The sequence below is a fragment of the Gymnogyps californianus genome, chromosome 1, assembly GCF_018139145.2.
Source record: "Gymnogyps californianus isolate 813 chromosome 1, ASM1813914v2, whole genome shotgun sequence".
Taxonomy (NCBI): domain Eukaryota; kingdom Metazoa; phylum Chordata; class Aves; order Accipitriformes; family Cathartidae; genus Gymnogyps; species Gymnogyps californianus.
Genome location: NC_059471.1, coordinates 165,314,244 through 165,341,640, shown reverse-complemented (window position 1 = coordinate 165,341,640; position 27,397 = coordinate 165,314,244). Strand labels below are relative to the sequence as shown.

At 43.2% G+C, this 27,397-nt stretch overlaps 3 protein-coding genes across 5 annotated transcripts in view; 1 reads left to right on the top strand and 2 right to left on the bottom strand.

The window, feature by feature from the left end:
- UTP20 (UTP20 small subunit processome component) overlaps positions 1–14,275 on the top strand; it is a 67,925-nt gene extending 53,650 nt beyond the window's left edge. The window contains exons 49-62 of the mRNA XM_050900422.1: positions 428–598; positions 1,394–1,522; positions 2,025–2,135; positions 2,916–2,995; positions 3,730–3,799; positions 4,849–5,031; positions 5,982–6,113; positions 7,601–7,733; positions 8,927–9,126; positions 9,485–9,556; positions 10,307–10,579; positions 11,270–11,396; positions 13,358–13,503; positions 13,863–14,275. Of these exons, the coding sequence (XP_050756379.1) occupies positions 428–598; positions 1,394–1,522; positions 2,025–2,135; positions 2,916–2,995; positions 3,730–3,799; positions 4,849–5,031; positions 5,982–6,113; positions 7,601–7,733; positions 8,927–9,126; positions 9,485–9,556; positions 10,307–10,579; positions 11,270–11,396; positions 13,358–13,503; positions 13,863–14,018 (1,983 nt within the window). The 3' untranslated portion in view covers positions 14,019–14,275. The remainder of the gene's footprint in view (positions 1–427; positions 599–1,393; positions 1,523–2,024; positions 2,136–2,915; positions 2,996–3,729; positions 3,800–4,848; positions 5,032–5,981; positions 6,114–7,600; positions 7,734–8,926; positions 9,127–9,484; positions 9,557–10,306; positions 10,580–11,269; positions 11,397–13,357; positions 13,504–13,862) is intronic.
- A 457-nt stretch (positions 14,276–14,732) lies between these two features.
- ARL1 (ADP ribosylation factor like GTPase 1) lies at positions 14,733–21,177 on the bottom strand. Its single transcript, XM_050900465.1, has 6 exons — positions 21,090–21,177; positions 18,836–18,973; positions 17,285–17,366; positions 16,179–16,290; positions 15,283–15,461; positions 14,733–15,095 (listed from the first exon to the last, which is right to left on the bottom strand). Exons 1-6 carry the CDS (start codon positions 21,091–21,093, stop codon positions 15,065–15,067), a joined length of 546 nt encoding a protein of 181 aa, XP_050756422.1. The 5' UTR covers positions 21,094–21,177; the 3' UTR covers positions 14,733–15,064.
- Positions 21,178–22,774: 1,597 nt separating this feature from the next.
- NUP205 (nucleoporin 205) overlaps positions 22,775–27,397 on the bottom strand; it is a 53,092-nt gene continuing 48,469 nt past the window's right edge. For all 3 annotated transcript variants that reach the window (XM_050900433.1, XM_050900440.1, XM_050900447.1), the window contains 5 exons: positions 26,881–27,047; positions 26,353–26,476; positions 25,319–25,447; positions 24,523–24,596; positions 22,775–23,298 (listed from right to left, as the gene is read on the bottom strand). In XM_050900433.1, coding sequence (XP_050756390.1) covers positions 23,146–23,298; positions 24,523–24,596; positions 25,319–25,447; positions 26,353–26,476; positions 26,881–27,047 — 647 coding nt within the window. In that variant the 3' untranslated portion in view covers positions 22,775–23,145. The remainder of the gene's footprint in view (positions 23,299–24,522; positions 24,597–25,318; positions 25,448–26,352; positions 26,477–26,880; positions 27,048–27,397) is intronic.

Below are 27,397 nucleotides of genomic sequence, written 5' to 3'. Positions count from 1 at the left end.
TGGGTTTGAGTGAGCGTAGGAGGGAATCTGTTAAACCTTGAGTTTCCCGGGAATGGAAGGCATGCCTCATACGCTATCACATACCTGGAGCAGGGCTTTCTGGTGGACTGGGTTTTTGGCAGAGCAACTTCTATGCCTTGAAGGCACCTCTGCTTCAGAAAGAGTTCCTGCCATCTGCTGAATCAGCACTGTGTTCATGTCTTTACCTAGTAAAATCAACGTTAGAGAATGAGGGAGTGGCAGATAGTGTTTTTAGAACTGAGAAACCTTTTGTATTACATATGAATGGTTTGAAAGAGGTTGAATTTGTTAGCTAATTGCCTTTTACCACAGTTGCAGATAGCCTGACCCTGTCTGCAGCAGAGTGAGGAAAGTGTTCTCTCAGTGTTATTGTACCCCTGTGCTGTTCTTTGGCTCTTTCTTACAGGTGATAACTGGTGCTCTGCAGTCCTTGGTATGGATTTTAAAGTTCCCTTTGCCTTCTGTCACTACAAATCTGGAGTCACTGATCAAGCAGCTTTTCCTCTTGCTGAAAGAATTTGCCAAGACAGGAATAGCCAAAGGCCAGAATTTCCACCTGGTTGTGAGCTGTTTCAAAGTAAGTCAGACCTAGCTCTGCTCTTTTCTACTTTAGGATTAACTTTGTAGAATGAGACTCTTCCAACTGCAGATCCCTCCTGCAGCTGTCCCTGGAGAAGCAGTCTGGAGATCACAAGGTAGCGAGGGAAATGTGGCCTTGCTGATTCTTTCCCAAGTGCAAACTTAAAGAAAGTTACCCCCCAAAAATGCACAGCTTGGATCTGAAGAAGTGTTTTTGTAGAAGCATATTTGCCTTCTTTCTTCCTTATAATAGTATCTTGTTACCACTCTGTCTTCTGAGAGGCATCAATTTTGTACTTGAATAGCTTGCTTTTAACATGATTCATTGGAGTAAACCCTGGCAGCTGAAGTGAGACAAGGGAAGGGGCAATTAATAGTAGTAATAACTACACTTACAGTATGCTGTGTCTTCCTGTAGATGTCTTCTAAATGTGTTGCGGAATTAATTACTGCTTCATGATTATACAGGAAAGTTAGAGTAATTCATGCTGAATGCCAGTGCCATAAGAATTTTTCCCTCTTCCTGGCTGTGTTCCTGCATTGTGGTTCAGGACTGTGAGCATCTCCACTCATTTCAAGGACTAGTCTGAATTTGTGTTTTTGCTTGTGTTCAGTTTTTGTCTCAAAATTGCCAGCTCAAAGCAAAATGTGATGGGAACAGTGTTAGCTGCATGTTTCAGAGCAGCAGTTTGTCTTTTCAAGCCTAAGTGGTATAAATGGAGTCAGGCTTTGGTGCAGGCTTGTATTTTATGGCACTGCATGTGCATTGACAATGTGCGATTTGATTTTGTAGTGTGTAACAATACTTGTGAAGAACGCAAAGAGTCAGATAACAAGCAAACAGCTCCAAGTGTTGCTTGGCTTTGCTGAAGAAGATATTTATGATTCATCACGCCAAGCCACTGCCTTTGGCCTTCTCAAGGTATTTCTGTGCAGCAGGCGTATGGGTTCTGTGAGCCACTGGAATGGCAGTGATTCTGCCTCCTGGTGAAAGGCTGTATGATCTCACGTGAGGAACAGGCCACAGAATGCTGTTAAGGCTCTCTGTTACGGGGGGGGGCGGGAAGCAGCAAAGCTTTCCCATTTGACTTGGAGTCACTCTTTAAAATTGTTTGGGAGGCTGTTTTATACACATGCATATGAGGATGTATTTGGATCTGAGGATGTTTTTGCTAAAGAATTGACATCCCTAATCATTAGACCAGGTATTCTGTGTTGTCTAAAAGAAACAGATATGGATTTGTAAGCCAGCCTTTTTTTTTTTCTTTTTTTTTTTTTTTAAAGTTGCTCTGGCTATATTTGAAGATGTGAAAAAGTCAGTGTTAATGTACCACCTGAGACCAGTGTAGTCCCAGGTTATAGTACTGCATCTCACACTGTGCAAGCAAAATGACATGACTCCAGCTGTGCTTTCTCGTTTTTAGGCTATTTTATCGAGGAAGCTGATTGTCCCTGAAATTGATGATGTGCTCAAGAAGGTTGCCCAGCTGGCCATCACGGGTCAGAGTGAGCTGGTGCGAGTCCAGTGCAGGCAGGTTGGTAGAATGGAAAGTCTTTCATCTTACTTTACTTACAGCTGTCTAACAGGCTAGAGGGCTTAGTGTGGCCATCCCAGCTCTCACAGACATGTGCCTTAGCCCTGCTGAACCCCTAACCCCATTTCCCCTTCTTACTAATCCTTGTTCCCCTTGCTATCTGGCTGGCTTTAGTTCTGGTGACTGGTGCATAGCAGAATTGCAGACTGCTTGCCTATAGTGAGGCTGCTTGCCGTGGCATACCTTCAGAGAGCTGCTCAGCAGCAGTGACACGGTCCCTCCTTTGGAGGCTTTTAGGCCCGTGTAACTAAGAGCCTTGCCCTTTTCTGAATCCCAGCAGAAGAGAATTTGCCACAAATCCATGATTCCTTCCTGCTACCTCCTCATTCTTTCCAAGCTAAAAGCAACCAAAAGGCAGAATTGGTTGCGTCATTTCAAGCATTGGGATACAGATGCAGCAGGAGCTGTGCGTAACCAAATAGTGCATTTCCATGGTTACAGGGTGAATTTTGAAGGATGCAGAATCTCTTTTAACAGAAGCCTGCGCAAATCCCAGTAATACTCTAAAGACTGATCTGGCAGTTATCAAAGACCTGCAGATCCTGTTCTGGGCGCAGAGCTTGAGAGCAGTTGTTGGCCCCTTGTGTAATAGGAACGGGATGAAAGGGATGATTCTCATAAACTTGCTGCTTCATCACTAAATTTTCTTCATAACCTTTTTACAAGCTTTCCTGAGTGTTTATTGTAACTCCTCTCTGTGTTGTTGTTTTTTCTTTCCAGATTTATTTAAAATATATTCTGGACTACCCCCTTGGTGACAAGCTGAAACCCAATTTGGATTTCATGCTCGCACAACTGGAGTGAGTTTATATTCCCGACATCTCTGTCAGAACAGGACCTTGTTGCTTTAATATGACTTTAGTGGCCACCTTGTGTGCCAAGGGGCTGTTCGTGAGGAGCAGAGGGTGTGGCTGAAGTCTTAATTTTCCTACCTCTAAAACACTTCCCTTTTTCAGAGACAGGCTGTTTGATAAAGCAAACCCTTTTTCTCTTCCCTGTTTCACAGCTGGCTTTGTTCTTCATCTCTTTGTAAGCAAAGGTTCTGTTGTTTGCCTAGTGGTTAACCAGCTCCACTGGTTGTAAACCAGGTGAACTGGAAAATCCAGAGAGAGTAAGGGAAGGTGCATTTATATGACTGCTGTCCCATGGCAGTGGTCTCAACTGCAGTTGCAGGCACAGTTGAGATCAACTGCACTAATTCAGCAGGAGCAGTGTGCCTGAAACCTCCTTCTGAGCATGACCGCTCCTTTGCTCAAGGTGACAGTAGTTTACCATGTTCCGTAGCACAAGTGCGGCTGTGCTGACTCAAGTTGGCTGGAGCCCTTTTTCACCTGTTTGTCTCTCTCTGCCTGTTCTCTGGGAGATGGAGCCAACGGGCCTGTTGCTTCTCTTCTGCTAAGTATCAGACCAGGTCTGGTAGCTGTCGTAGAAAGATCCCTGTCACTGTGTGTTTCTGGCATTGGCCATTCTTGTAAATTGTTAGCAACTTTCTAGAATGTTAACCCAGCCCTAACCATTAATCATTTCCTCACAGGTACGAGTATGAAACTGGAAGGGAATCTGCACTGGAGATGATTGCGTACCTCCTTGACATGTTCCCACAGGTAACAAGCACCCTTTGGTGTTCCAAGCATCAAGCAGTTACTGTGGCTTGCAGTAACAGCATTTTTAGAGCAGTTTATTTTGGAAGCACTTGGTATTTCCTATTATTTCTTATCATGAGCAGAACGTTCACTTATCTCCAAAGAACCTGGCTTTGCTCCAAAAGAGAAATGACATGCTGGAAAGTCTGCAGTACTTCTTTATCTAATATGCTCAGTCTGCAAGTAAAATAAAGCTCTGTCAGCTGGAGTTTATCCAAACTTGATGGTGATTTATGCCAGGAAGAAACACAACCAGTTTAGGAAATGGGGTATGAATAGAAAGTGAAGTCTAGAGTTTTCTCATTGTGGGTTTTTTTCAACATTCATGAGGGATGTTGTTGACTGAACTGGTATGTGATGTACCATATCTGTTTTGTTGGCCTGACTGGAGAGGGAGGGCTTCTCAGTGGGGTGGATCAAAATGAAAGCTGAAAAATAACCGTGCATCTATGCAGGATAACATACGCAAAATGCTAAGCTGCCTTGAAGCTCTGCAGCTGGAGCTTGACTGAGCATTCAGGAGACAAGAGAAGTGCAATCAAGCAAGAATTTGGGAGGAAGGAAGGGAAATTCTGCACAGTAAGCTGTGCTTCACCACCACCTGATTAGATTCAGTACCTCAACTTAGTTCCCAGCAACTCTGTAAAGTAGCAAAGAGCTGCTGTCTCTGAAAGAACAGCCGTTGGGCTGATTGCTGCAGTGCTGAGGGACTTACGCCTGTTTCAGTGAGAGTTAGGCGTGAAAATGCCCTTTAAGGTTTGACAAGTTGCTGTCTCGGGGGCATGTTAGCAAATCAGAGTCAGAGCAGGGCTGGGGCTGCTGTACACTCCCTGCTTGCTACAAGTGGATCATCCCCTCCTTTCCGTTCACCTGCCTTGATGTGGACCCCGCTCAGGGCTGACATTGTTCCTGTATGCGGTGCAACAGATCAACAAATACCCCTCTTTTCCCCTTTAAATGCCAGAAGCTCTTGGGGCATGTGCGGTTGACTAATGGTTGTTTCTTTCTAGGATCTCCTCCACAAATACTGCGGGCTGTTTTTTCTCTCTCTTTGTATGATGATGATAAATGATGACTCTGCCAAATGCAAAAAGATGGCGGCTTTGACGTGTAAATCTCTCCTCAGTAAGATAAACCATGAAAAACAAGATCTGATGTTTTCACTGGTCACAGAGTGGTTTCACAGCAAGAAGGTATTCTTTAGTCTTTTCACTGACCATGTCTGGACTCTGTTGGGGGCGGAGTAAAATTAAGGCAAGTGAGAGATTGCTAATACCAGGTCTAGTGGATTGGTGGATTCAGTTATGCCTGACTTGGTAGTTTTAGGAAAGGAGTATGAGTAAGATTCAGCTTAGAATAAAACCTCTTTAAAGCTGTGCTCAGCAACATAGCTCTTGCTAGTAAGAAGAGGAAGAAATTATATAGCTTTGTATAGCTGCACAAGTGTAGGGAACTGCTGCCGCTGTAGGTCAGCCTACAGATTTCCCAGCTGCATTGCGCTGCTTTCTAACAGTTCCTCTTTTGGGTCAGGTGTTTCACCAAGTGTAGTCTTTGTTCAGGTTAAAGGTTTGAGCAAATTCCTTAAAGCTGTTCTGATCCCAGTAATTGGCTTTTTGTGCTGTCCTTAGCTCAGACTTGCTTCATTCTGTCGCCAGCAGCTGGAAGGTGGCAAACCTAGTCTTACAGATCTCCCGTTTTGATCTGCGTGCCTGGATGTTTAGTTATTCTCACACTGGACTCAGGTTCTGTCCCTCTACACTAGTGGAGTAAGTGTTCTTCAACACTTCATCCTTTTCATCTCTAATAATGTTCAGTTCTGGTTTATAGCTGTGAGCCGCCTGTTGTGTCATGAAGAATCAAAGAGCGCAAACTAGCCCACAGAGCTTTGCAGCTGGGAACCAGGCTGGAAAAGGCCTTTTGGCATTCAGTTTTCGGGTGTGTTTCCAGGGAATAATTTGTGCTGCCAGGTGCTTTTGTCCCTAGCTGGCAGCATCTTCTTTTTCAATAGTACTCTGAAAACCAGCTTCTCTTAAGATGCTGTTGCTACAGGCAAAAGTAGGGGTTGCTACCAGCTTGTGCACATGGGAGCTGCAGGATTTGATTATCAAGAAGTAACAAGGAGTGTTATTCTTTCTGTTGGCAGAGCTCACACAGGAGGTTGGCTGCCCAGGCATGCGGTTTGTTTGTTGAAGTGGAGGGAGTAATGTTTGAACGGCGGCTTGAAGCTGTCCTCACCTTGATTGAAAAAGAAATCAACCCAATTAAATTTGAAGATGTAAGTAATTTTTCCCATGTGTGAGGTTTGGGGAAAGAGAATTAAGAAAATGGAAAAAGGGAAGAAGTGTGGGAGAGATTTAACTGCTGGATGACCTACTGTTTGGGACTGAGGAAAGACATGAAACACATACATTTGTTCTGAAGGGGACCTCACTGACCTAGAACCATATTTTTTGTCTGTAAGCCCAAATTTGATGTCATGTGTCACAGCACAAGGGGCAAAGGAACTTTGCAGAGCCACCTGGCCTGAGCCTGCAGCCATACTGTGTAACCAGCAGATATATTGCTCCTTGCCCTGGCCTCTATCGAGATATCTGTGGTTGGAAGGGGTTCTTGAGACAGCCCTTGAGTCTCAGGCTTTTGGTTTTTACCTGTATGACTCAGTGGGTTGACACCATGTAGTAGTATGTATGTCGAGATAGCTCTCCCTGCTTCTGGTCTTTCCTGCAGCGGCAGGAGAGAAGGATCTTCTGTTTTTTGTTTGAAGTGGAGTTATAAAAACTACCATCGGAAAGAATGGCAGGGTGCACAGGTAGCACTGGGATGGGTTGGAATCTGTTTAGTTGGAAAACAGCCTGATGATCACACTGACAACATCCATTTAACTGGGAAATGTGTCTGCTAGCTGCAGAGGTTTGCGTAAGCGTGGAAAGTCAGGAGTGCATCGCTTGTGACTCTCTGCGTTGTTCAGTATTATCTACAGCTTCAACTTTCAAAGGAGTTCCCTTCCTGTACTTCAGACCACGGTTTTGTTTTATGGAAAATCTTTTTAGTGCACATGATTAACTCAGAGTAACGAGGCTGCCTCAGATTCTGCTTGGCATGTGATAATCCCAAAGGGATCCCAGTCACTGCGCCTGGAGAGTGGCCACATATGTTACTAATGTGCAAGGGCAACATGCTGAACAAGAGAGAAGAGCCTCTGGGTATGTAAATTGGCAAGAGGTGAAAATAAAATACCTGCAGTGAGGAGAAATTCAGCGTAATGACCCCATGTGCTGCGACATGTAGGTAAAGCACTGACTAGTTATAGCAAGCCAGCTGGTGATTGCAGGCAGGGTGAGGACCTGAAGGCAATTTAGTAAAACACAGTGTTGTCATAACAATGTGGGACTTCCCAGGTGACACAGGCAAATCTGAGCTCAGCTTGGCTCTAGTAGTGAGAATCAAATGTGCACAAATACATGTATAGACATCAGTGTTATACATTGTGTGTGTAATTGCTTGCATTTAGAAACCTAAGAGTTTGTTACAGTAACATCTGTATAAAAAACAAGAATGATTGTAGTAATAATCTCCTGCAGAGGTTCAGTCTCCAGAGGAAATGCTTTAGTGGAGCTGCTTCTCTTCTGTTTATTTTGGGAATTGGGTACCAGTCAGTCTTCTGTTTCTTTGCAGGGTTGATCTGAAATTTATCTAGTAGGGTAAATAAGCACTGTCTTCAGGTTCTCATAAGCATCTTTCTTGACTTGCTGATTTTATTAGATAACTGAAGAGGAGGAGGAGAAGGCTGCAGACAGGCTGCTATTCAGCTTTCTTGTGCTGGTGAAAAAGCTAATCACAGAGTGCAACTTGATTCAATTAACCAAGAACAGTGATGTTGTGAGCAATATCTGGGGTAAGTATCAAGAGTTACTACAGTTGTGTTACAAGGAAGATTCTTTGTGTGCCGTGTGGTTTTTCACACCCTAATATAAACAACTGAACTTTGTCGTACAAGGTTTGCATGCTGCAAAATGCTAATACATGGTAGTTACTGGGCAGTGAAAGAGAAGATGTTAATGGAAAAGGTTACATGGTTGATGAAAACCTCTGTCAGCCCTCTGTCTCAGTTACTGGGAAGTATTTTCTATTATCCCAAGAGCAAATAGTTGCAAACTATTGCATGTTTGACCATAATTACATCCTCTTGGATGAAAATGTTCAGTTCTCTTGGGAAGATGAGATTTTCTTGATGAGATCATACATACCAGCCAGCAAGTGATGACACATGATAATAGTGCTGTAAATACTGTGTGTCTGCCAGGATGTTAAGGCCTGGAGGGCGTTTGATTCAAGCAATTTCCCTATGAGTGAGATTGTACGATGTCAGGCTGGCTTATTGGCATTTTGTTGCCTTGTTTTTAATTGCTTCATTTGCTGCTATCAGAAGGCCCGGGTCTGGCTGGTTAATGTCTTCGAAGAGTTCAGCCTGCCAGATGCCTTTAGTGAGACAGGAGATAACCCTTGTAAATCCTGTGTTGCTTGGTGATGTGCAGCTTGGACAGAAGCGAGACAAGAGGGCAACTCCATCTGTTCTCTGAAGCATCCTCAGCCTCCATCCAGGGGTTCTATCTGACCATCTTCAGCAGGGCCAGCTCACCTGAGTCTCACAGCAGCCAGTCCCCAGACATCGTGGGCAGATGAGCTGTGGCACTGCGTCCCTGAGGGGACCATAGTTGCTGCAGAAACATGACTTGTCAGCCAGGATTGGAGCAAGTGTCTTTTTGTGCCGTGCTCACTTTTCCTGCCCAGTTGCCATCACTTTCCAGCAGTGGCCCCATCTTTAGATGTTTGGAAGTGCTGTGGGTGCATTCAAGAACGCTTGGTCACCGTGGGGGCATTTGACTACCTGTAGCTTTTTGCCACTCTCTGCTTTGGCTGGATAGAATTGCTAGGAAGTCTTTCATTATGTTCTGAGAAGATGAGCACAGTTCGTTTCCTTCACCTTTTTATTGTAGCATGTGCTGTGGTAATTCTTGGAGGGACCTGGTTCTTTTTCTGCTCTCACTGGACCAGCTGCTGTGTTGAAAGATATTTTCTTTCCCCCAGGTCATGTCCAGTCTCACCTGTGGTATCCTCACAGCTGGGTCTGGCTGACAGCTACTGAGATCTTTGGCTTGTTGTTTGCATCTTACAAGCCAGAAGATCTTGTCAACAAGTGGAGGGAAAGAAAGGCAGGGAAGAGGAAAAAGATGTCAGCAGAGCTGTCTGCATCCACAGTCTTCTTGACTGCTGAACTGGACAAAAAGGTAATGATGTCTGTACTACTCCTTCCCCCCTGCCCATGCCCATTCCCTGGCTCAGACATAAAAATAGGGTTATAGTTTGGCATGCACATTTCTCTCTTAGTTGCTTGTCTGCTTCCTAATCCTGATCACGTAAAGCATTTGAGGAGCTGTCTCTGCTGCTGGTAGGGGGCTTCTCTGGAGTCTTATTCTCAGCAGCACAAAGATTCCCCTCTAGACTGCAAGATGCAGGCAGAAGTTGTGCTGAGCTGATCCCTTGGCCTCCCCTGGGAACTGCTTTTGGTGACTGCAAAACACTGCTTTGAGTTTCTGCTACTGGCTCCCTTTCATGGAGTAATTTCCTTCTTTTTTCTCTCCCCAGATGAAGGAACTCGTGTTTGCATTCTGCCATCAGCTGCAGTCCAAGTTCCTGGACCTGTCTCTGGGAGAGCAGGTAAGAGCAGGAGAAGGTCTGGGGCTGCAGGAGGGCCCAGAGCAGGCCCTGGCCCTTGAGGGAGTGTTACGTCCTAGTCAGGACAGCAGCGCTGCTGGCTGGTGGTGGCTCAGGGCAAATACTGCTCTGTGCTGAGGGCATCTGAGCAGGTGCATGTCTCAGGGGGGCCCAGAAAAGTCCCCTTTGTGGTGTCAGCCTGCTGGGAGGGCTGAGGGGTGGCAGGGACAGAAAGGGGAGGCACCATGCAGAGCAGGACTGGGGTCCCTTCTGTCAGGGAGAGTCTGGCTCTGTGGCCCAGACTGGAGCAGGCTGGGCAGCCAGATCCTGGAGCAGGCGTCCAGATCTCTGATGCTGGTTCCCTGCAGCTGCACTGGAGCCTTGGCTGTTTGCTGGGGACGTTTAGTCCAGCTTGATGCTGTTGCTTGAAGTTCTGACTCCACTGTGAACCTGGTCAGAGATTTCCTTGTGGAGAGCCAGGGGCTGCTAGAGGTGGGGAAGACAAAAGGAGCAGCCCTGCCTTACAGGGTGCTGGAGCCCAAACAGCATGGTAGCTCATGGGGAAAGACTCTCCCAAACTACAGGAAGATATGGAGATGTAGGAGCAACATGCAAGGGGTGAACTCATTACAGCCTCCTGGTTTGGCCAGTTCCTCTTTCAGATCTAGCCTTGGCTCTTACATACCGTGGGCACTGCTGGTGCTGACACTGGGGGAACCCACAGTGACTGACTACTCTGTTTTTACACTTTAGGTTATAAAGAATTTGCTTTTTGTGGCAAAAGTTGTTTACTTGCTAGCCCCTGCCTTAGAAGAAGGTAAAGAGGCTGAAGGAGAACTCGGCTGTGAAGTGGAAGAGCAGGAGGCCTCAGAAGATGAGGAAGAGAAAGACATTTCTGCTCAAGGAGAGCGAGAAAGAGAGGACACAGAAGAGAAAGGCCAGCCACCCACATTGCTGTGGTTAATGAAGAAGCTCTCTCTCATGGCAAAGCGAGAAGCAGCATATTCCCCTAAGGTCCCTTTAAAGGTAAGAACAGGGTTAGACCAACTACTTTTGATGTGGTAGGCACTTGCACAGAGAGTGTTGCTCTGGCTCTTTGCTTCCAGGGTACTGGGAGCTGGTGCTGAAGCAAGGATTAGTAGGTGCCAAAGACACAACAAGCATTTCAGTTCAGGATTCTCAGGAAAGGCTTGTGCCAGTCTGCTCCTCCTTGCTGTTGCTTCCAGCCCTCGTGTAGGGTGGTGGAAGGGTGGTAAACCCAAAGGCACCAAGCTGAAGGGGACAGAGCACTGGCTTTGAAAGCCCAAGGGTGCTAGGTTTACGCAGGCAGGGAAATGGCAGTGTGGAGTTACTTGCTAGGAGAAGGGGAGGGTGTGGGAGAGCATCAGGAAAAGCACTGTGGTTCGCCATGATGCAGAGTTAGAGAGGCTGAGCTTTCATGTCTTCAGCTGCCTTAGTACAGGACAGTGAGAACAAGCCTGTTGTTCAAAGTGTTGATAGCTGCCAACCCAGTGGAGTGACAGCTCACAGGTTTACAGATCCCATGGGGTTGTACTTGGCTGCAGTAAGACCTTGTAACAGCAGTGAGTTTCTGACTCAGGTGTCTGAAAAAACGCCTTGTACGTTGAACAGTGATGCACAGTGTTCTTGCAGCAGTTCACTTAGACAGTTTCCTTCCAACCTTCTTTACTTCATGTCCTACACACTCATTTTCAGAGAAGCTGCATCTTTAAGTTCCTGGGAGCAATCTCAGTGGATCTGGGGACAGACAGGATCAAGCCCTACCTTCCAACAATTCTCACCCCTCTGTACAGGGAGCTGAACAGCACCTACGCAGAGCAAGGTAAGTGATTTCCCTCACAAAGACTAGCAAAGAGGAAAGTGTGTCAGAGCTCTGCCTCGGCACACACACAGCCTGTCATTCCTTTTGTCTGTTGAGGCATAGATGCCATAATTGGTTAATTTCACCTACTTGCAGTCTAACCAAAGTATCAGGAAAGGAGAAGAGTGTATGACAGCTGAAACAAAAATCTACGTGTTGACAAAGACTGGAATGAAGTTAGGCAGGCTCCTGCATGCAAGTGGGTAAAGCTTGAGCATGTGACGTAGTGGAAAAAGTGTAGTACTCAAAGGTGGACTCATGGTGGCAAGACTCATGGAGTCCTTGCTGAGGAGAGGAACAGAGCATGGGTCTTAAGGAAGCCAGAACAAGGCTGTTGCCAAGTGTCATTTTTGGAATTGCCATGTTAGATCTGCTGTGAGGCTTAGGGGCATGAAGATCCATGCCCTATGGTTAAAAGTGTGTTTCAGTTTTAAGGTAAAACAGGGTGAATTTTATGGCAGCTTGTGTTACTGTAGAGCAAGGGATTGTACAAGTTGGAATTGCCAGTTTGGTGGTGGTTCCTTGATGTTTTCCCCAAGCTCCCCCTTTTGAAATAGAGAAAATGACCTTTAGTGCATGCCATGTGTGCACAGTGAAAGAAAGTAACCTTTGCAGGCAGGGGAAGAGAGCTGTCTGCTATGGGAATGCAGCACACAGTATGTGCAGGCAGGTGTACATCTATTGAACTGTGCACAGAACTTCTTTCTCCTTTCCTCCTGAATGAGTCCAGGTCACTCTGTCCTGCTAGATGTTTACCTGAGCAACACCACTTGTTTCTCCCTGGAGATCCATGTTTGTTAAAAGATCTTAAGATAAGTCATGCCTGGTGGGGGAAAGACAAACCAACTTCCCAACTAACATGAGAGACTCTTGGCTTAAGAGCAAGACACTGGTGTTTAGATAGTTCATGAAAATGCATTAAGTCAAGCAAAATCCAATGTCAGGAAAAGAACAGACAACAAACCAAAAAAAGACTTCTATTACTCTAAATCTGTGCTTTGTATATGCCATGAAAATTCAATGTGCAGCACATCTCAGAAGGGATACAAAAGAATGGAAGAAAACTTGGAGAAGGGCACTAACAGTGTTCTAGGTAAGGAACAGCTGCCTTGGCTACTACTTTTTTTTTTAGCTAAGCAAGTAAGAGACTTGGAAAAGATATGGTAGCGATTGACAGTATCGTGAGCGGATAAAGATCAACTTTTTGCTTTCTCCACCAGCACAAGAATCAGGGGCCTTCAAATGTTTTTTCAGAATAACTGCAGAGATGTTTTTTCACATGGTAGGGGGTGTAGACCCAGGGAACTTGTCACTGAAGGATGTTGTGGAGGCAAGCAGCCTACACAAGCTTCTCTGGAGGCTGTACAAGCACTTGGAAGATGGATCTGTTGGAAGACTGAGGGAAACATTTGCCCTGCTCTCAGTTTTCCCTTAGCATCTCTTTGTAGCCTTTCCCCCCCCCAATATCTTTTTTTTCAGTGATTGTAGTTAATACATTGTAACTAACTAGCGATCCTAACCATTAAGCCAGCCCTTATTGTGAGTACTGGCAGAGGTGCTGACTGACAAGGCTGGAATCCTCTCTCTCTCCAACAAAGCCTATTCCAAAACAGCCCTGGTGGCTGTATACAGCAAGCCACTTTGAATAACCTCTGGGATGCCATTATCCTTCTGAAAAAAACTTCTGCTTCTCAGAAGCATGATTTTTTGTTTGCCTGTGTGAAGCGCCGCTTGAAGTCCTCTGGGAAAGCTGGTGAAGAACCAGCAGATTTCACAAGCGCCTTTGCTCTGGTCTCTACAGTATATTGGGCAAGATGAATCAGTACAGTCATCCTTTGGTAAAGCAAGAGGAATCCTTACTGGGCTCTTGGCTTTCCTTCCATATGCTGAAAAGATTAAGCAAGTTAATTTTGTTTTATTAGATCCAACACTGAAGAACCTTTCCCAAGAAATCATAGAACTGCTCAAGAAGTTAGTTGGACTGGAGGCTTTTTCGCTTGCCTTTTCTTCTGTGCAGAAACAGGCCAATCAGAAAAGAGTGATGAGGAAAAAGCAGAGGGCTTTGCAGGTAAGATTCTGCTTTCTCTTCTGGGAAAAAGACACAGGGTTTCTCTAAAGGCTTGAGAGCTGGCTGGGAAGGTGAGTTTGAGGAAGAACTTCATCCTGAATTGGGACTGTTTCATTGTTTCATTTCTGAAACTTCAGAAGAAACTGTTTAAGATCAGCCTCTTGGGCAGTGATGCTGTGCTTTCCCGCTTACCTAAGAGCGGTGGTAAACCTGGGCAGAGCAGCCAGAATACCCTCAGTTTTGAGGAGCCCAAGAAAACCTGTGCGTTGTCTTACCAGTCACCAGTGTCTTAGGAAGTACCTGATGTTTACAGGGACAGTTGTTAGTGGTAACTAAACAAATGTATTGTTTTTCACTAGACTGTAGCAAACCCCGATATTGCTGCAAGGAGGAAGCTGAAGAGACATAAGAATAAAGCGGAAACCAGGAAGAGAAAAATAGAATTCCTGCGCCCTACCTACAAGGCTAAGAGACCTCGAAGTCATGCGCTGAAAGATTTAGCAATAGTGGAATGAAAAGGCTTTTCCTTCCTGGAGGATTAATTTATAAAAAGTAATTTCAAGCTAAAGAACTAATTATTGTTTAAAAAAAAAAAGTAGTATTTACATATTTTAATTGTATTTATTAGTATTTTTTCATGTCCTCTTTTTCATCTAGGATCTTAAATAAAAGCTTTTCAATTTTTTTCCAAACCTGTATATTTACCAGAGCATGTACAGTTGAATGGACAACGACCATGATCTTTTATATTAAATTTTACTTCATTTTTAACAGATGGGTTATGTGATGACTGTGTTCATACCTGTGAACATCCTAGCTCTTGGAGAGAAAACAATCTGCCTCTGATTTGTCTTTCAGTTTCTGCAGCTATACTGGGCAACTTAACTGTCATTTCTGGCTGAGCTGAGAGTATAGGAGTAACAGCTCATGAAGGTGGAAGTTAAATTCAAACTACGGCCCTGGCACATCAGGGTGGTAGGGGGCTACTGAAGACATTTATTTTCCTTTCAGAAAACCAATGCTACGTTAACAGCTAGAGGTACGCTATTTATCTCCATTGCTGTACTTCATTGTAACAGCCTATCATCTCCACTGAAGGATTCTGAAGTATAACATCAGCTTAAGGAAACCTCTTTAAATGTCCAGCTATGTGGCTGTTTGTTAGAACTGGCAGCAGTTGGCCTTGTTCCCGTAAGCAAGCAGCCTCTAGCAAGCAACACACCTATCAGTACAGCTGACAGTTCCAGATTTTATTAGTGTTTTAATTACATGGATATAAAACCACCAAAGGAGGTGGGGGGGAACAAAAAAAAGACCTTCCCAGCCAGTAAGACTTTCATACAAATTAACATAAGTACATCCTTTAAACAGAAAGAAATGGAATATCATAATGTACACAGACATTCACTTGGTTCAGTTTTACAATTCAAGAGAGCCATCCACATTACAGGATTCAAACTCAAATCTGTCCTATTTACAAGTATTTGTGGCCTGAAAATACTTGACTGCAGAAAGGGATGTTGGATATAGCTGAAACTTCTTTGCAATGGTCAGCTTTGTATCACTGCCGGCTCTTCAAGGCCTCCACCAACCTAGGAAAAAGGTTAAGTCAGTTTACTGAAATGTCATTTCAATTACATTGAAGTACTTTCGGAGAAAGCTATTCTTTCTTCTAATGGGGACTCTTGTCTTTTATTACCTTCCACAGATCCAGTCAAAAAAAAAAAAAAGGGTAAAATATTTTTCTAATGAAGCTAGCGTAATTAGACTGTTGCTCACCATTCCATTGCTTCATCAAGCCCTGTGCCTTTAGTTGCAGAGGTTTTGAATATCTGCCATTTTCGGTCCTTCAAAGCCGGTAAGCCAAGTGCATTTGCCATTTCTGTGGGAGTCATGGCCTGTTCCATGTCCTGCTTATTTGCAAACACCACCAAAATGGCTTTCTTCAACTCTTCCTCCTAAAAAAAAGGGGAATCGTGCAAGTTGTTGCAGAGACTTTTACTGAATTTATTTAAGCAGAGAAAACCCCTAGAATGAAAAGAAACTTCAGCAGCTCTCATAATGTTTTTCAGTTTGCTGATTTTTGTTCTTTAGAAAATTCTCCAGTGAAAGAATGGTATTTACTTTCAATTCCAGCATGATACCACATAGGAGCAATTTCAAAACATGGCTGGTTATGCCTGTTACATTATGAAACCACCTGGTAGTTGGATTTGACAAGGCGTATCAAACAGCTTGCAGGAATTTTGGGGAAAAAAGAATGAAGTTTTGCTCAACTCATCTTCTTACTCGTCTTACCCTGTTCTACATATGTTCTTCAGCTTCAGAATGTAGTAGGATACTAATTACTGTTAATCCTTCAGGGCCTGATTTTGCCATAACTGAAGTACTGAGCAGCTGTCCTTGCAGACAGATAAATTTTCATATGACCAAAAGGCTACACGTAACTAACTTCCTGCCCAGACAGAGCTGCACAAAACTCTGAAATATCTCCAGCATATTTAGTGCTTTTCCATCAGAAATGTTGCACAGGCCTGTTCTGAGGGCTGAAGTTTCACAGGTGAAGTTGAGCTTCACTCGATTCGCTGAATCAAATTTCACATTCGCTCCAAAAAAAAGGGTTTAATTTCTCAATTTCTGTTCTATTGATGTGATTGTCATCCTTGTTTTCTTACCTCTAACATAGCAACAAGCTCTGATTTTGAAGTGCCAATTCTGTCTCGATCACAGCTGTCCACTACATAAATGACTGCATCTGTATTTGAATAGTAACACCGCCAATATGGCCTGCAGAAGAAAGATAAGTTCCAGTCATATAATCTGCACTTTTAGCAGTGCTTTTTAGCCAGATAATGAAAACCAGATTACCCAGAGGAAGTAAAAACTGTCTCTGGGCTGAAAGGCCCCAGGCAAGCAAGTAAAAGTATCTTCAAGAGGCTACAAAAAGGAACAGACAGTACAAATACTCTCAATAGCAGGGGGGAAGGGGGGGAAGCAACCACCTTGAAAACAGGGAAAGGACAGAAGTGCTGGGGACGGATTTATTTGGGAATTGGCCTGCAGGACATCAGGTCTGTAACTGAGGGACAGGGAAACAAAGTTTAAACACACAAGCTTCTGCCATAGATAATCATTACGGTCACCAAAGAAGGATAAACAGAGAAATCTTAAATGACTAATTCATACAGGCAAGTAATTAACAAGGATCAAAACAAACCACCTTTTTCAGAATTATTTTACTGAAAGTAAAAAGGGAAGGAACCTGCACCTTACTTATTAACTAACTATGCTGCACCTTACTACCTAGCATTCAAAAAGGAATCACAAAAAGATCATACAGGGGTACTGAAAAGATCACTACAATTATGCATATAATGACTCATTACAAAACTTGTAAAGCTCGCTAAAAAATATTATCATCTACACCTAAATTCAACTTCCTAGCTTTGCATTCTTAAGAATATTTAAATATCTTTTTGGGTTTACATGACTCACTTCCCTCTTTCTCAGAATGCTACACAATTGCCTACTACACAAGTAAACTCGTTTTTCAAAACAAAACTGTATACAAGTGAAAACATTCACTTGTTTCTTTCCGATCTGTAGTCCAAAACAGGTTTTACTAACTGAATTCTGTCAGATGAAAGTGCTCTCCTGATGATGGGCTGTTTTTAAAACTTAAAAGAACCGATTTTCAGAAGTGCCAGCTATGAGAATTCCAAGAACTTAGCATTTTTTAGAGAAATTTAATTATATCTTTTGATTTTAAGAGATCTATTACCTTATGCTTGTCTGTCCTCCCAAGTCCCAAACTTGAAATTTCAGATTCTTGTACGTCACTGTCTCAACATTGAAGCCAATGGCTGAAACAAAGTTAAACAATTTCACTGTTGGTGATTTTTCTTTATTTTTCTGAAGAACGTTACAGGAGTTTTAGTTTAAAATTTTCAGGCCTCAAAATTCTCAGTAGCTACGTAATGAAGTTCGTGCCCGTTGTGAAGTTACCCCAACAAACATTTATGGCTCAAAATAATGTGCTAATTTTTTTCTTTGAACAATAAAAGCACATATTGTAAACATATTGTAGAGATTTGTAACAAATGCGAAGGTTGCTAAAAATGAACAAAGTGTGCCTGAAATCACCAAAAGAAACAGAGCAAGGGTTAAAGGAATGGCCTGTTTTGACAACTAAGTACACAACTGACAGCAGTAAAACACTAAGGAATGTGTCCTTCGTGTCAACACCAGATCTGCGCTCTCGTAAGACCACAGCAGAAGCAACTTCTCAGCAGAAGACTTGACACTGTGGTATCCAGAAGATGGCAACAAGGTTACAGCATATCACATATGTCATTCCTTTTCGCATATCACATATGTCATTCCTTTTCGCATATCACATATGTCATTCTTTTTCCTGCCAGCCCAGCGAAACGCAACACAGGGAAGTGAACGATGGATGCAGACTGCCTAAAATTTATGGAGGCTAAAATAAGCACAACCCTAGGGCAACAGGATTAGGGCATAGTAAACTGCTGGCTTCTAAAAGGTAAAAAAGACCTGACCAAAGTCAGTTAATCGTGGCCATTCAGGAGGAACCCAAGAGACATGACAGGGACTTAAAAGCCAAGCGTCCCTTGTCCTTCACGTTACACAGAGTGATCCTAGCCAGACCATTCTGGCACACACATCTGGGTGTTTGTAATAGTATGGCTGCATGAATGCTAGGACAATTGGTGAAATCAGTTCCATTTTTTTAAATAAGCATCGTCTCCTTCCATGAGATGTCACATCATTGAGTTTTGTTACACTTTCTACATAATGTAAAGTTAAAACATCTGATTTCTTCTTCTCTGTGTTAACCAGAAGTGTTTATATAACAAACTGAAGACCTTGTCAAAAAAAAAAAAAAAAGAAATTAAATAGGTACGATTCACTGACACCATCGTATGTAAATTTTTTTTTGTACAATAATGACAATCTCTATAATTCACATTATAGCTATATTTGGAGACAAAAGACTTACATAGTCCACAGTTACCATTTACTGAACATTTACCTATCAAGAAAAGCCTGCCAAATCATGGTAACAATCTTATGGTCAAATACTTTTTGCAACCAGCAGGGCAGCATAAAATATTCCTTTATGTAGTACTTCTATAGCACACTGTAATACTGTTATGCAAGAAAGTTCTTAAATACAACAGTGCAAGGCTCCCACAACGTAAGGTCCTTTTGTTTATGAAGGAAGCATGTAGCGAGTTCAGCTGACAAAGCTTACGTGTTAAGAGCTACAGGCAAGTCGGCTGTTTTCACTAAGGGACTGATCACTTACTCGGAATGGTGGTAACAACTTCTCCAACTTGTAACCTGTAGAGAATGGTTGTTTTTCCTGCTCCGTCCAGTCCCAGGATGAGAATCCTCATCTCTCGAGTTCCAAACAAACTGGAAAAGATGGTGGAGAAAAAGCCCCCTACAAAAACCAGAACAGAAAGATGTTTCAGTGTCAGCTAGCAATATGGAGGACATGGAAAGGCAGACAGATCGACCTCATTTCTGACTGAGCAACAATATGTTTCTTTTGTCCAGTGAAAATAGACAAGTTCAGGTTGTCGCCCAAATACCTGTGTGCTGAACCACATTATATTTTCCTGGTTTTATGCTGCTATTTTATGGTAGCTCAATCCAGCAAAATCACGTTGCAGCAGCATCAAGCTTCCTCATTGTGGTTAGGATTTTTTTCTCCTTTTCTCTCATTTGCCAAAATCTGAGCCAACTTCTTTTTTGTTTGTATCGGACTCTATCTTTTCAATGCAAGAGACTATACAAGGACATGCTGAAGCCTGAAAGAATTCTTTCTGATGTCTATGGTCTCCCACAGGACCATCCACTTCTTTTTTCTTAGAATGAAGTATAAATCAGTAGGTACGTGTTAAATCACAGTCCATTAGAAATTATGAAGCTGCACTAAATTAAGTACACTAATGCTACACAGAAGTGTAAGAAAGAGCTGATTTTAAATGCCCTTTTATTTTTTTTCTTTTTTCCAAAACTGGCTTGCCCCAACATCTCATTTATTCTTTAAATACATGTAAGAGTACTTGTGGCCAGACTAGTATCTGATTCATGCCTATGAGATGTTTAAGTGTAGAAAGAATACTAATGTTCTAAGCCAGTAACAATGACATTTTTTCCAATGATTTTTATAACAAAGAAATCTAATGCTAAATAATAATTTTGTAAATCCACCTAAACCCTGTAAAAGGTAATGAAACACCAAACAAGCTAGAATCACATTTGATAAATGTATCGGAGAAGAGACAAATTAGAGAAGATTTACAACCAAAATCTTATTGAAAGAGGTTTTGATAAAAATTTATTCTCTGTGTTTGCCTTTCTAGGCATCTGTGATGCCTGTCCGGGGAACGGAGGGAGCAATGAGCTGCGTGCTTATGCATAAGAAGGAATTCAAACTGATAACAGGTTGCTTTACTACTTCTAAGCCCATCCCATCACAGAAGCCATGCACACTACAGACCTGGAAAACAAAGAGAAGGTATAAGGGACCATCTGTTGCCAGTTTGCATAGTGCTGCTCAAGGCACTGTTTACTGTGAGATGATAGGCAAATAACCCTAACAGAACTGAGCTGCAAAAGGTATTTCAATAGAAACATTTCAAGCAGAAGGCTACTATGTGACCCATGCAGGCCTAAGAGATGATAACTCTTTCCTCTCAGTCAGAAACTTGGGTAACTGCCAGACACCTCTTATTCCCTCTTTTTACATTCTAATATGCTTTTCCCACACTAAAACACTGCTCAAATACCATCTGCAATAGGACAGATTTCTGTTAATCACTTAACCCCTAGATTCAGGGCCTCTTACTATTCCCTCTACTTTATTTACTATTCTACAAAACCTCTTTTCGTAATTAATTCCTTATTAGCAACCCACTACGTACCTGAATCAGAGTTTAATTTAGACAAGTCTCAGGAGTACAAAAGCATTATGATCTCTGACCAAACGCATACTCCTGCCGTGCTGCTGCTCACACGCTTCGCCATTGCACAGGTAACACTGAAACGCTGCCTTGGAGCGCTTCAGCAGCGCCGCCCCAGGAGGGCCGCACCAGCGCCAGGAACTCGACGGCCGACAGGGACCAGTCCGGCCGGGCCCGGTCCGTATTACGAGCTCAGGCGGAAGGCAGGTGGGCAGCGACGGCTCCCGCGGCCGGCCGTGCCCGGCGCTCAGCTTCCCGCCGCCGCCGGGCAGACCTGGCACTCAGGAGGCGATCCCCTCCCCTCCCCTCATCTTGCCTCGTTTAACACCGATCCGCTCGGCTGCCCCGGCGGCGCCGCTCCCGCCCGCCCCGCGGGCCCCCCACCCCGCTCAGCGGCCCCATAGCCCCCCTCCCTCCCTCCCTCCCCGTCTCCACAGGCCGCCGGGCGCAGGGGGGGACGACGGACGGGCCGCCGCGCCCGCCCGCCGGGGCCCACCGCCTCGCGCCAGCCCCGGCCGCCTCCCCCCGCCCCCCCGCGGAAGCCGGTAGCAGGCGCTGAGGCCGCCGGGGCCGCCGCCCGCTCCTCACCCATGTCGAGTCGCTAGGCCGCGCCGCGGGTACCCCGCCCCGCTCCGGTCCGGTCCGCTGGCCCTGCCGCCGCCGCCGAGGCGCCGCCGCTCGCAGGCTCCACGTCGAACGCCGCGGCGAGTAAACGAGGCGCTCCCTCCCCCACTGCCTTCGCGGCCTCGCCGTTTCGACACAGAGCCGGGACGGCGCCCGCCCGCCCGCCCTCGGCGAGGAAGGGAAGGGCTGAGCGCGGGGCTTCCCTTGCCCTCCCTGTGCGGACACACCCGGACGGGAAGGGGAAAGGGAAGAAAGATTTAAAAAATAAAAGAGCGGGCCGGAGATAAAACGTGACGAATCTGCGGCGGCGGAAGCGCGGGACTGAGGGGAGGGGCGGGGCTCGGCTCCGCGCGTGCCTGGGGCGGGGGCGGTGCTTCCTGCCTGCAGCCCCCGTCGCCTCCCACCGCCCGCCCCGGCGCGGAGCGGGGGGGGGCCGCGTCTGCAGCGAGGCGTCCGCCGGGAGGGGTGAGCGCTGCTGCGGGCGAGCGCCGCAGTATTTACTGCCGCTGAGGGTGCGCTGGAACCAGCCCCCAGTGACAGACGTGCCACCGCGCAGAGCTGACGCGAGCTGCAGAGGGTTTATACACGCGCGTGTTAGAGATGGGGGGGGGGGGGGGGGGGGGGGGGGGAATGCGGGGGGTGGCCGTTCCCACGGGCGCCACGCCGAGCAAGCGGTGAAACACGGCTCCCGCCGCAGAGCCGCGCGGTCCGTTACCGCACACCATGAGCTACGTGAAGGATATAGGCCATCACAGGATGAAGTCATGGCAAAAATGTTACCGAAATTCCACACAACTATCAGCGGGTTACCATAATGATATTTTCTAAAATGTAGTGAATTCCTCTGGGCCAGCCCAATTCCAAAGTTATATTCTTGTATTTAATGAGAAACTCTGTACATTATTTCCTGTTTTTCACTGAGATGGTAGAGAAACAAGAAAAAACCCTGTTGAGAATCAACAAAGTCCAACTATGTAAACTGTTAATATCTAGCTGCTCCTATGGAATAGCTAATAACCATCTGATAGCAGGGCTATCATCATCCCTGCATAAAAGATGATGTAATTCATGTAGTTAGTTTGTGCAGGCAAATAAGTATAAAATCATAAAAAAAAATGTGAAATACTACGTAATGAAAACTTGGGGGAGACAGAATTTACAAGGCACACATGGAGAATTGGGCTTTAAGATCAGGCTGTAATAAGAGAGAAATCCAACAGATCTCATGCCAATAATCAGTTATACTTTTTTTTTTTTTTTTTACATAAGAGACAAGGAGATACGAATATATCCTTGAGAACAATCTGTAACTACAGAACCAATCTACCACTCAAGCATGGCTTCCTCCTCATGCATTTTACTCTGTTTTTATACTCCTGTTCCAGCAAGAGCAGCACAGAAAACTTTACTCTGCCCCACCGTAAGAACCAAACCTGGGGCAGTCACCTTCCATGACTTTCCCCATTTTTTTTTTTTTTTTCCTTATCTAGACTTGTCCAAAGAGAAGCAGCTTGCACTTCTGTCAGCTGAAAAAAGGCAGGACAAGAGGGAGCAGAAACAAGCAGTTCACAGTGCAAAATGATCACCTTTCATACAGAATCCACAAGCAGACTGATCACAGTCTGCAAGTGCTGAAACTTGAACCCTATGTTTTCATTAAACCTGTGTGTGAAGCAAGAACAGCAGAAACACAGACATTTTAGTTTTGTCTGGAAGCATCCATAAATGTAATATCATCACAGTTGCAGAACTTTTGTTTCCTTTATGTCCTCCACTAGAATTCTTTCTTGCTTGAAATTTTACTTCAATCATAACTCACTTAAAAACAATCCTTTATTTTTCCTGTCAAGTTGGGAGCAGTAGGAAAGGTTACACAAAACTGATCCATAAGGATAAGAAAAAAAAGTAACAAAATATTTTTGACATTATTTAGAAACTGTATGATCTATAAAATCTGATGATCCAGAAGGCCTGCCCTAGTACATTGCTTCAAGGGGCAAGCAACACGTATCAGAGTCTTTTAGGTCCTTGATATCCTTAGGAGTCCGCGGATACGTCTAACAAGAGCTTGAATAAAGGTGTATCGTGACCGAACCTTAGAATATAACCCTTCAATGTCCAGAAGCTTCTTCTGCAGAGATTCACCAAAGCTGTTCGTGGCTTCAATCTGAAGCTGAGAAACAGAGATTTGTTGCAGTCATCAATACAAAATCTTCTCTTTCTGGAATGGCACCTTATCCATCATCAACTACCTGTCAACCCTTTCACTATGATTTATTCTCTAAACCACTTTCAAAAGTATGTTTTTTCTGACTCCCCTAGTAAGTACTACTTACATTCTTCCCTTACGTTTTTCTCTCTAAATTATGTAATAGATAGCGTTTCTACGGAGGTTTTTGGGTGAGTCAGAACATTTACAGATTATCCAAATATTACCATCTTACAACCTCTCCAAGTTTTAGGAATTAAACAGTCTTATATAATTCAGCTTCTTCAGTTATAGTCATACAAACACTTCTTCCAATTAAAATTGTCTAGTCCTTTAAGGACTGTTTAGGAGTTAGAATTCATGTGCATAGACATTTTTTCATTAATACATATATAAACCATCCCTGAAAAAATTAATTACATTCTAAGTATTTTAGCAAGATGTTACTGTATATTTTACTTTTGAACAAATGAAATAAAAAGACAGATGCCTCATCACAAAAAACACATACAACTGTTCTTACAATTCTAGATCTTATAAAGGTACTTGAGACTGCACAGGTTTTTGAGCACAGTTTTTTTCTGCACAAACAGCAGTAGAAATGTCAGTGGGATTTATTAATAAAAATGGTCTTTTTTTCTGCCACCTCTGCATCAAATTTACACAAACTATTAAATCGCTGTGTAAGCAGAAATCACTTCTTTGCTAGCATTCACATTTTTTAGTCTCCTCAGTTTCTGTTACCCTTTTCGATCTCATTTCTCTACAGCCTAGCTACAGCTGACCTGTAGTAAACAGCTATAGGATCACAGAAACTTGGGAATCCTGCCCTCATATTGCAAGTCTTTCAAGGTTAACTGATGTTTTCAGAAAGCTATTATTAAAAAATACATACTGTTTGACTGGTTTACAAGAGAAAAAGAATGAGTAATTTTTTTTTGCAAGTCGAGCTCATTTAACTTTTTATATGAAGACTTGAAAATATGTGTGCAGCAGCACAACTGCTACCTGCTTCATAATACTTTAAAAAAAAAAATTTGCAACATTTCATTAATCCTAAATTAAGTTATATCCTGTTGGTGTTACCACAGGTTGTTTAGAGGTGGGAAAACTACAGTCAGACTGCTCTCAATAGCTGTATGGTAATCAAGCCCATTCTGTACTTTTCACTAGACTGTCACATCTCACCTGTTCTATATCATGCTGGCTCACTCGATTCAATCCGCTACTGAAATCCAAGTTAGGCTCTGAACCAAAGGAATCTAGTGATAGAAAATGAGACGTTAAAATTGTGTTGCCTGCTCCACACTATCTTCTCTACATCAAGTTACAAAATGAGTTTAAAACGCAGTGTTCCAAATTGGTCAGTAAACTTGTCCATTAGAAACGACACTAATTTTTTGACTTAAATGATTTAGAGAAAATACGTTAAGAGCCATAAATAATTTTGATCACACAACACGGCACTTTAAGCAAAAAGCTCCTCCCCAGATCACTTCTCCCTTTCTGACTTCCTTCCATTCCTAATTTTTATTTTTTTTAAAAACCAAAATTCAACAAACTTAAAATCTTCTGGTGAATCAATGGTGCCTACAATTCTAAAAATACTTTTAAAGCCACTAATAGTAATATTAGTTCTTAATTTCATCTTAGATTATTATATTGAAATATTTTCCTATAAATTGTTTTGAATCACTGATCTGATTATATTATTTGAACTTCACTTGGTTTGAACAACAGAAATAAAAAAATTAGTTAATTTTACTTTCCTTTGGAGGTTATGTGTAATAGACGAAACCCAAAAGTCTATGACTCAACAAGATTTGTATTGCCAGTTCTCCAGCGGAAAATCCAAAGGTATGCCAAACCCAAACAAAATGTCTTTTATTAAATATAAATGGCAAAATATTAATAGTAGCAAATCAGTTTTAAAGTTAACCATCAGAAGTTATTCAAAGGCACTTTGTTGTATGAGAAATTTTACCTTGCAGCCTTCCTTTCTTGAAGGACATCCTGGAGGACAGCAATGGGTCTTGGGAGTCAGCGGGTGTGCAATGCAGTAGGTAGTGTTCCAGATGACGCCAAAGAATGAAGAGACATGTTTCTATAATATCTGTAGACACATCTGAGTGAAGGAGTCTAATTTTGTTGTCTTTAGATTGCACATTTACTATATGAGCATATTTACATGCTTGGAAGCAGCTGAAGATGTTCGCTCAACCATCTGTCACCTCCTCCAGCAGAAGCTTCTTACCCCCACTGCTATGGCCTGGTAATGGATCGCTTGCACTCTCCCTACCTGCTTCAGGGCAGTGCTGGCTAGGTGACTTCAATGACTGCTACTCACCTTGAAGAGGCTTTAAACCAACACTCTGCGCCAAAGTAGAGTACAAGTGCTCATGTGATTTGTAATGACAGCTCAGTTGCAGAGACAGTGAATTAAAGCTGAGGTTGTAAAGCTGGGGATGGCAGTAACATCTTAAGTTACAACAGGTAGGTCTGCAAGAGCACATCTTTCCCAAAGTAGGTTTCAGAGGAAAATTCTGATCCGCTTCAGACAATTACTTTGTGCGTGACTAGTTATTTCCATAGAATTACTGGTGTTCATGAGATTAGGTTTATGCAAGGTTGACTGTAAGACTGGAAACTCCAGTTGCTCTGATAGGCACCTCAAAATTATTTTTCAAAATATTTTTTCCACCACACTTGTACATATGTGAATCTTTAGTGGGTCTGGATACTGAATTCAAGAGCTGGGCTGTAATAACTCCTCCATTATAACGTTGCAGAAAGTCCCATCATGGAGACCCTCCTAGGAATTACTAACTTGAGAATATTTGCATTCTGACAATAGCAGAACAATACCCTCTTACTAATTTAATTTTCAGTATTTCAAATTTCCCTTTTGCAAAAAGCGTTGTTCAAAGTAGTCAGAAATCTAGGTAAAAAGAACCTGTTCCTATTTCTCTACTTTTCTAGAGCATCACCTTGAGGGTCATTTCAATTTTAGAAGGATACAAGAACAGAGAGAAAGCAGCTTGGCTCGGTTGTTTATTAGCTTCACCAGGCGTCGCCTTGCCAAAACATATTTTTGGGAAGTGGAGATTTTGTCAACCCCAGCTGGCATAACTGACTGACACAGCTGTGATAAGAGGAAAAACAAGAAGATTGTAGCAAATCACAGAGCATCAAAAGAAATAAGCAAATAAAATTACTTATCAATATCTAGAACTTCCTTGTCAGCTACTATTTCTTCAAAACTGTGCTCTCTATTTTGAATTTGCATAACCTTGCTGACCAAAAAAATGGAGAAATTAAATGTATCCCCAAGCAACTATAATGAAAATCACGACTTCTACGAAGTTAAGCCCAATATTTTCCCCGAAGTTTTAGGTCACTCATTCTATGGGCCCCTTCATCAACAGTAGAAAGGAATATGCACAAGAACTGGAACTATTTACTTATCTAAGATGCTTTGGAGTCTCTGTTACAGCTACATCTAAGTTACAAACAATACAGAGACTACAGAGTCAGAAGAACTATCACCTCTTTTATTTCATCTGGTGGGAGTTGCTCCACATTTTGCAGTTTGTTAACACTCTGACGATGGCTATCATAGTAACTGAAGAAATCACTAGTGCTCTGTTTCAGCAGGTAGACGATAATGCCCAAGCCAGGCAAGTGCCAGTATGGGACCACCGGTGCTTGTGTATCTAGAAAAGATGATGAACAAGTTATAATAAATTTTTTTAAAAAATTTTAAAAAGAACAAAAAATCATAAGGTATGCTCTCTGTCAATAAAGTAGTGAAAGACATGAAAGCACTAGCAAGTTTATATTTTTGCTGTGTCAGAAGTCATACAAATGAAAGTCTAGGCAAAAAGTTCTGTGGCTGCAGTACTAGAAGGCAGTCAGCATAGTACAGTACTGAATGTAACATGTGAAATGTAACTAGACCAGTCTTACTATTTAAATATTTTAACCACTCAGGTGCATAACAGCACACTGTAAACTCTTGCCATGTGGCGTAATGAAGAGTTCCAGTCAGCATCAAAACACATCT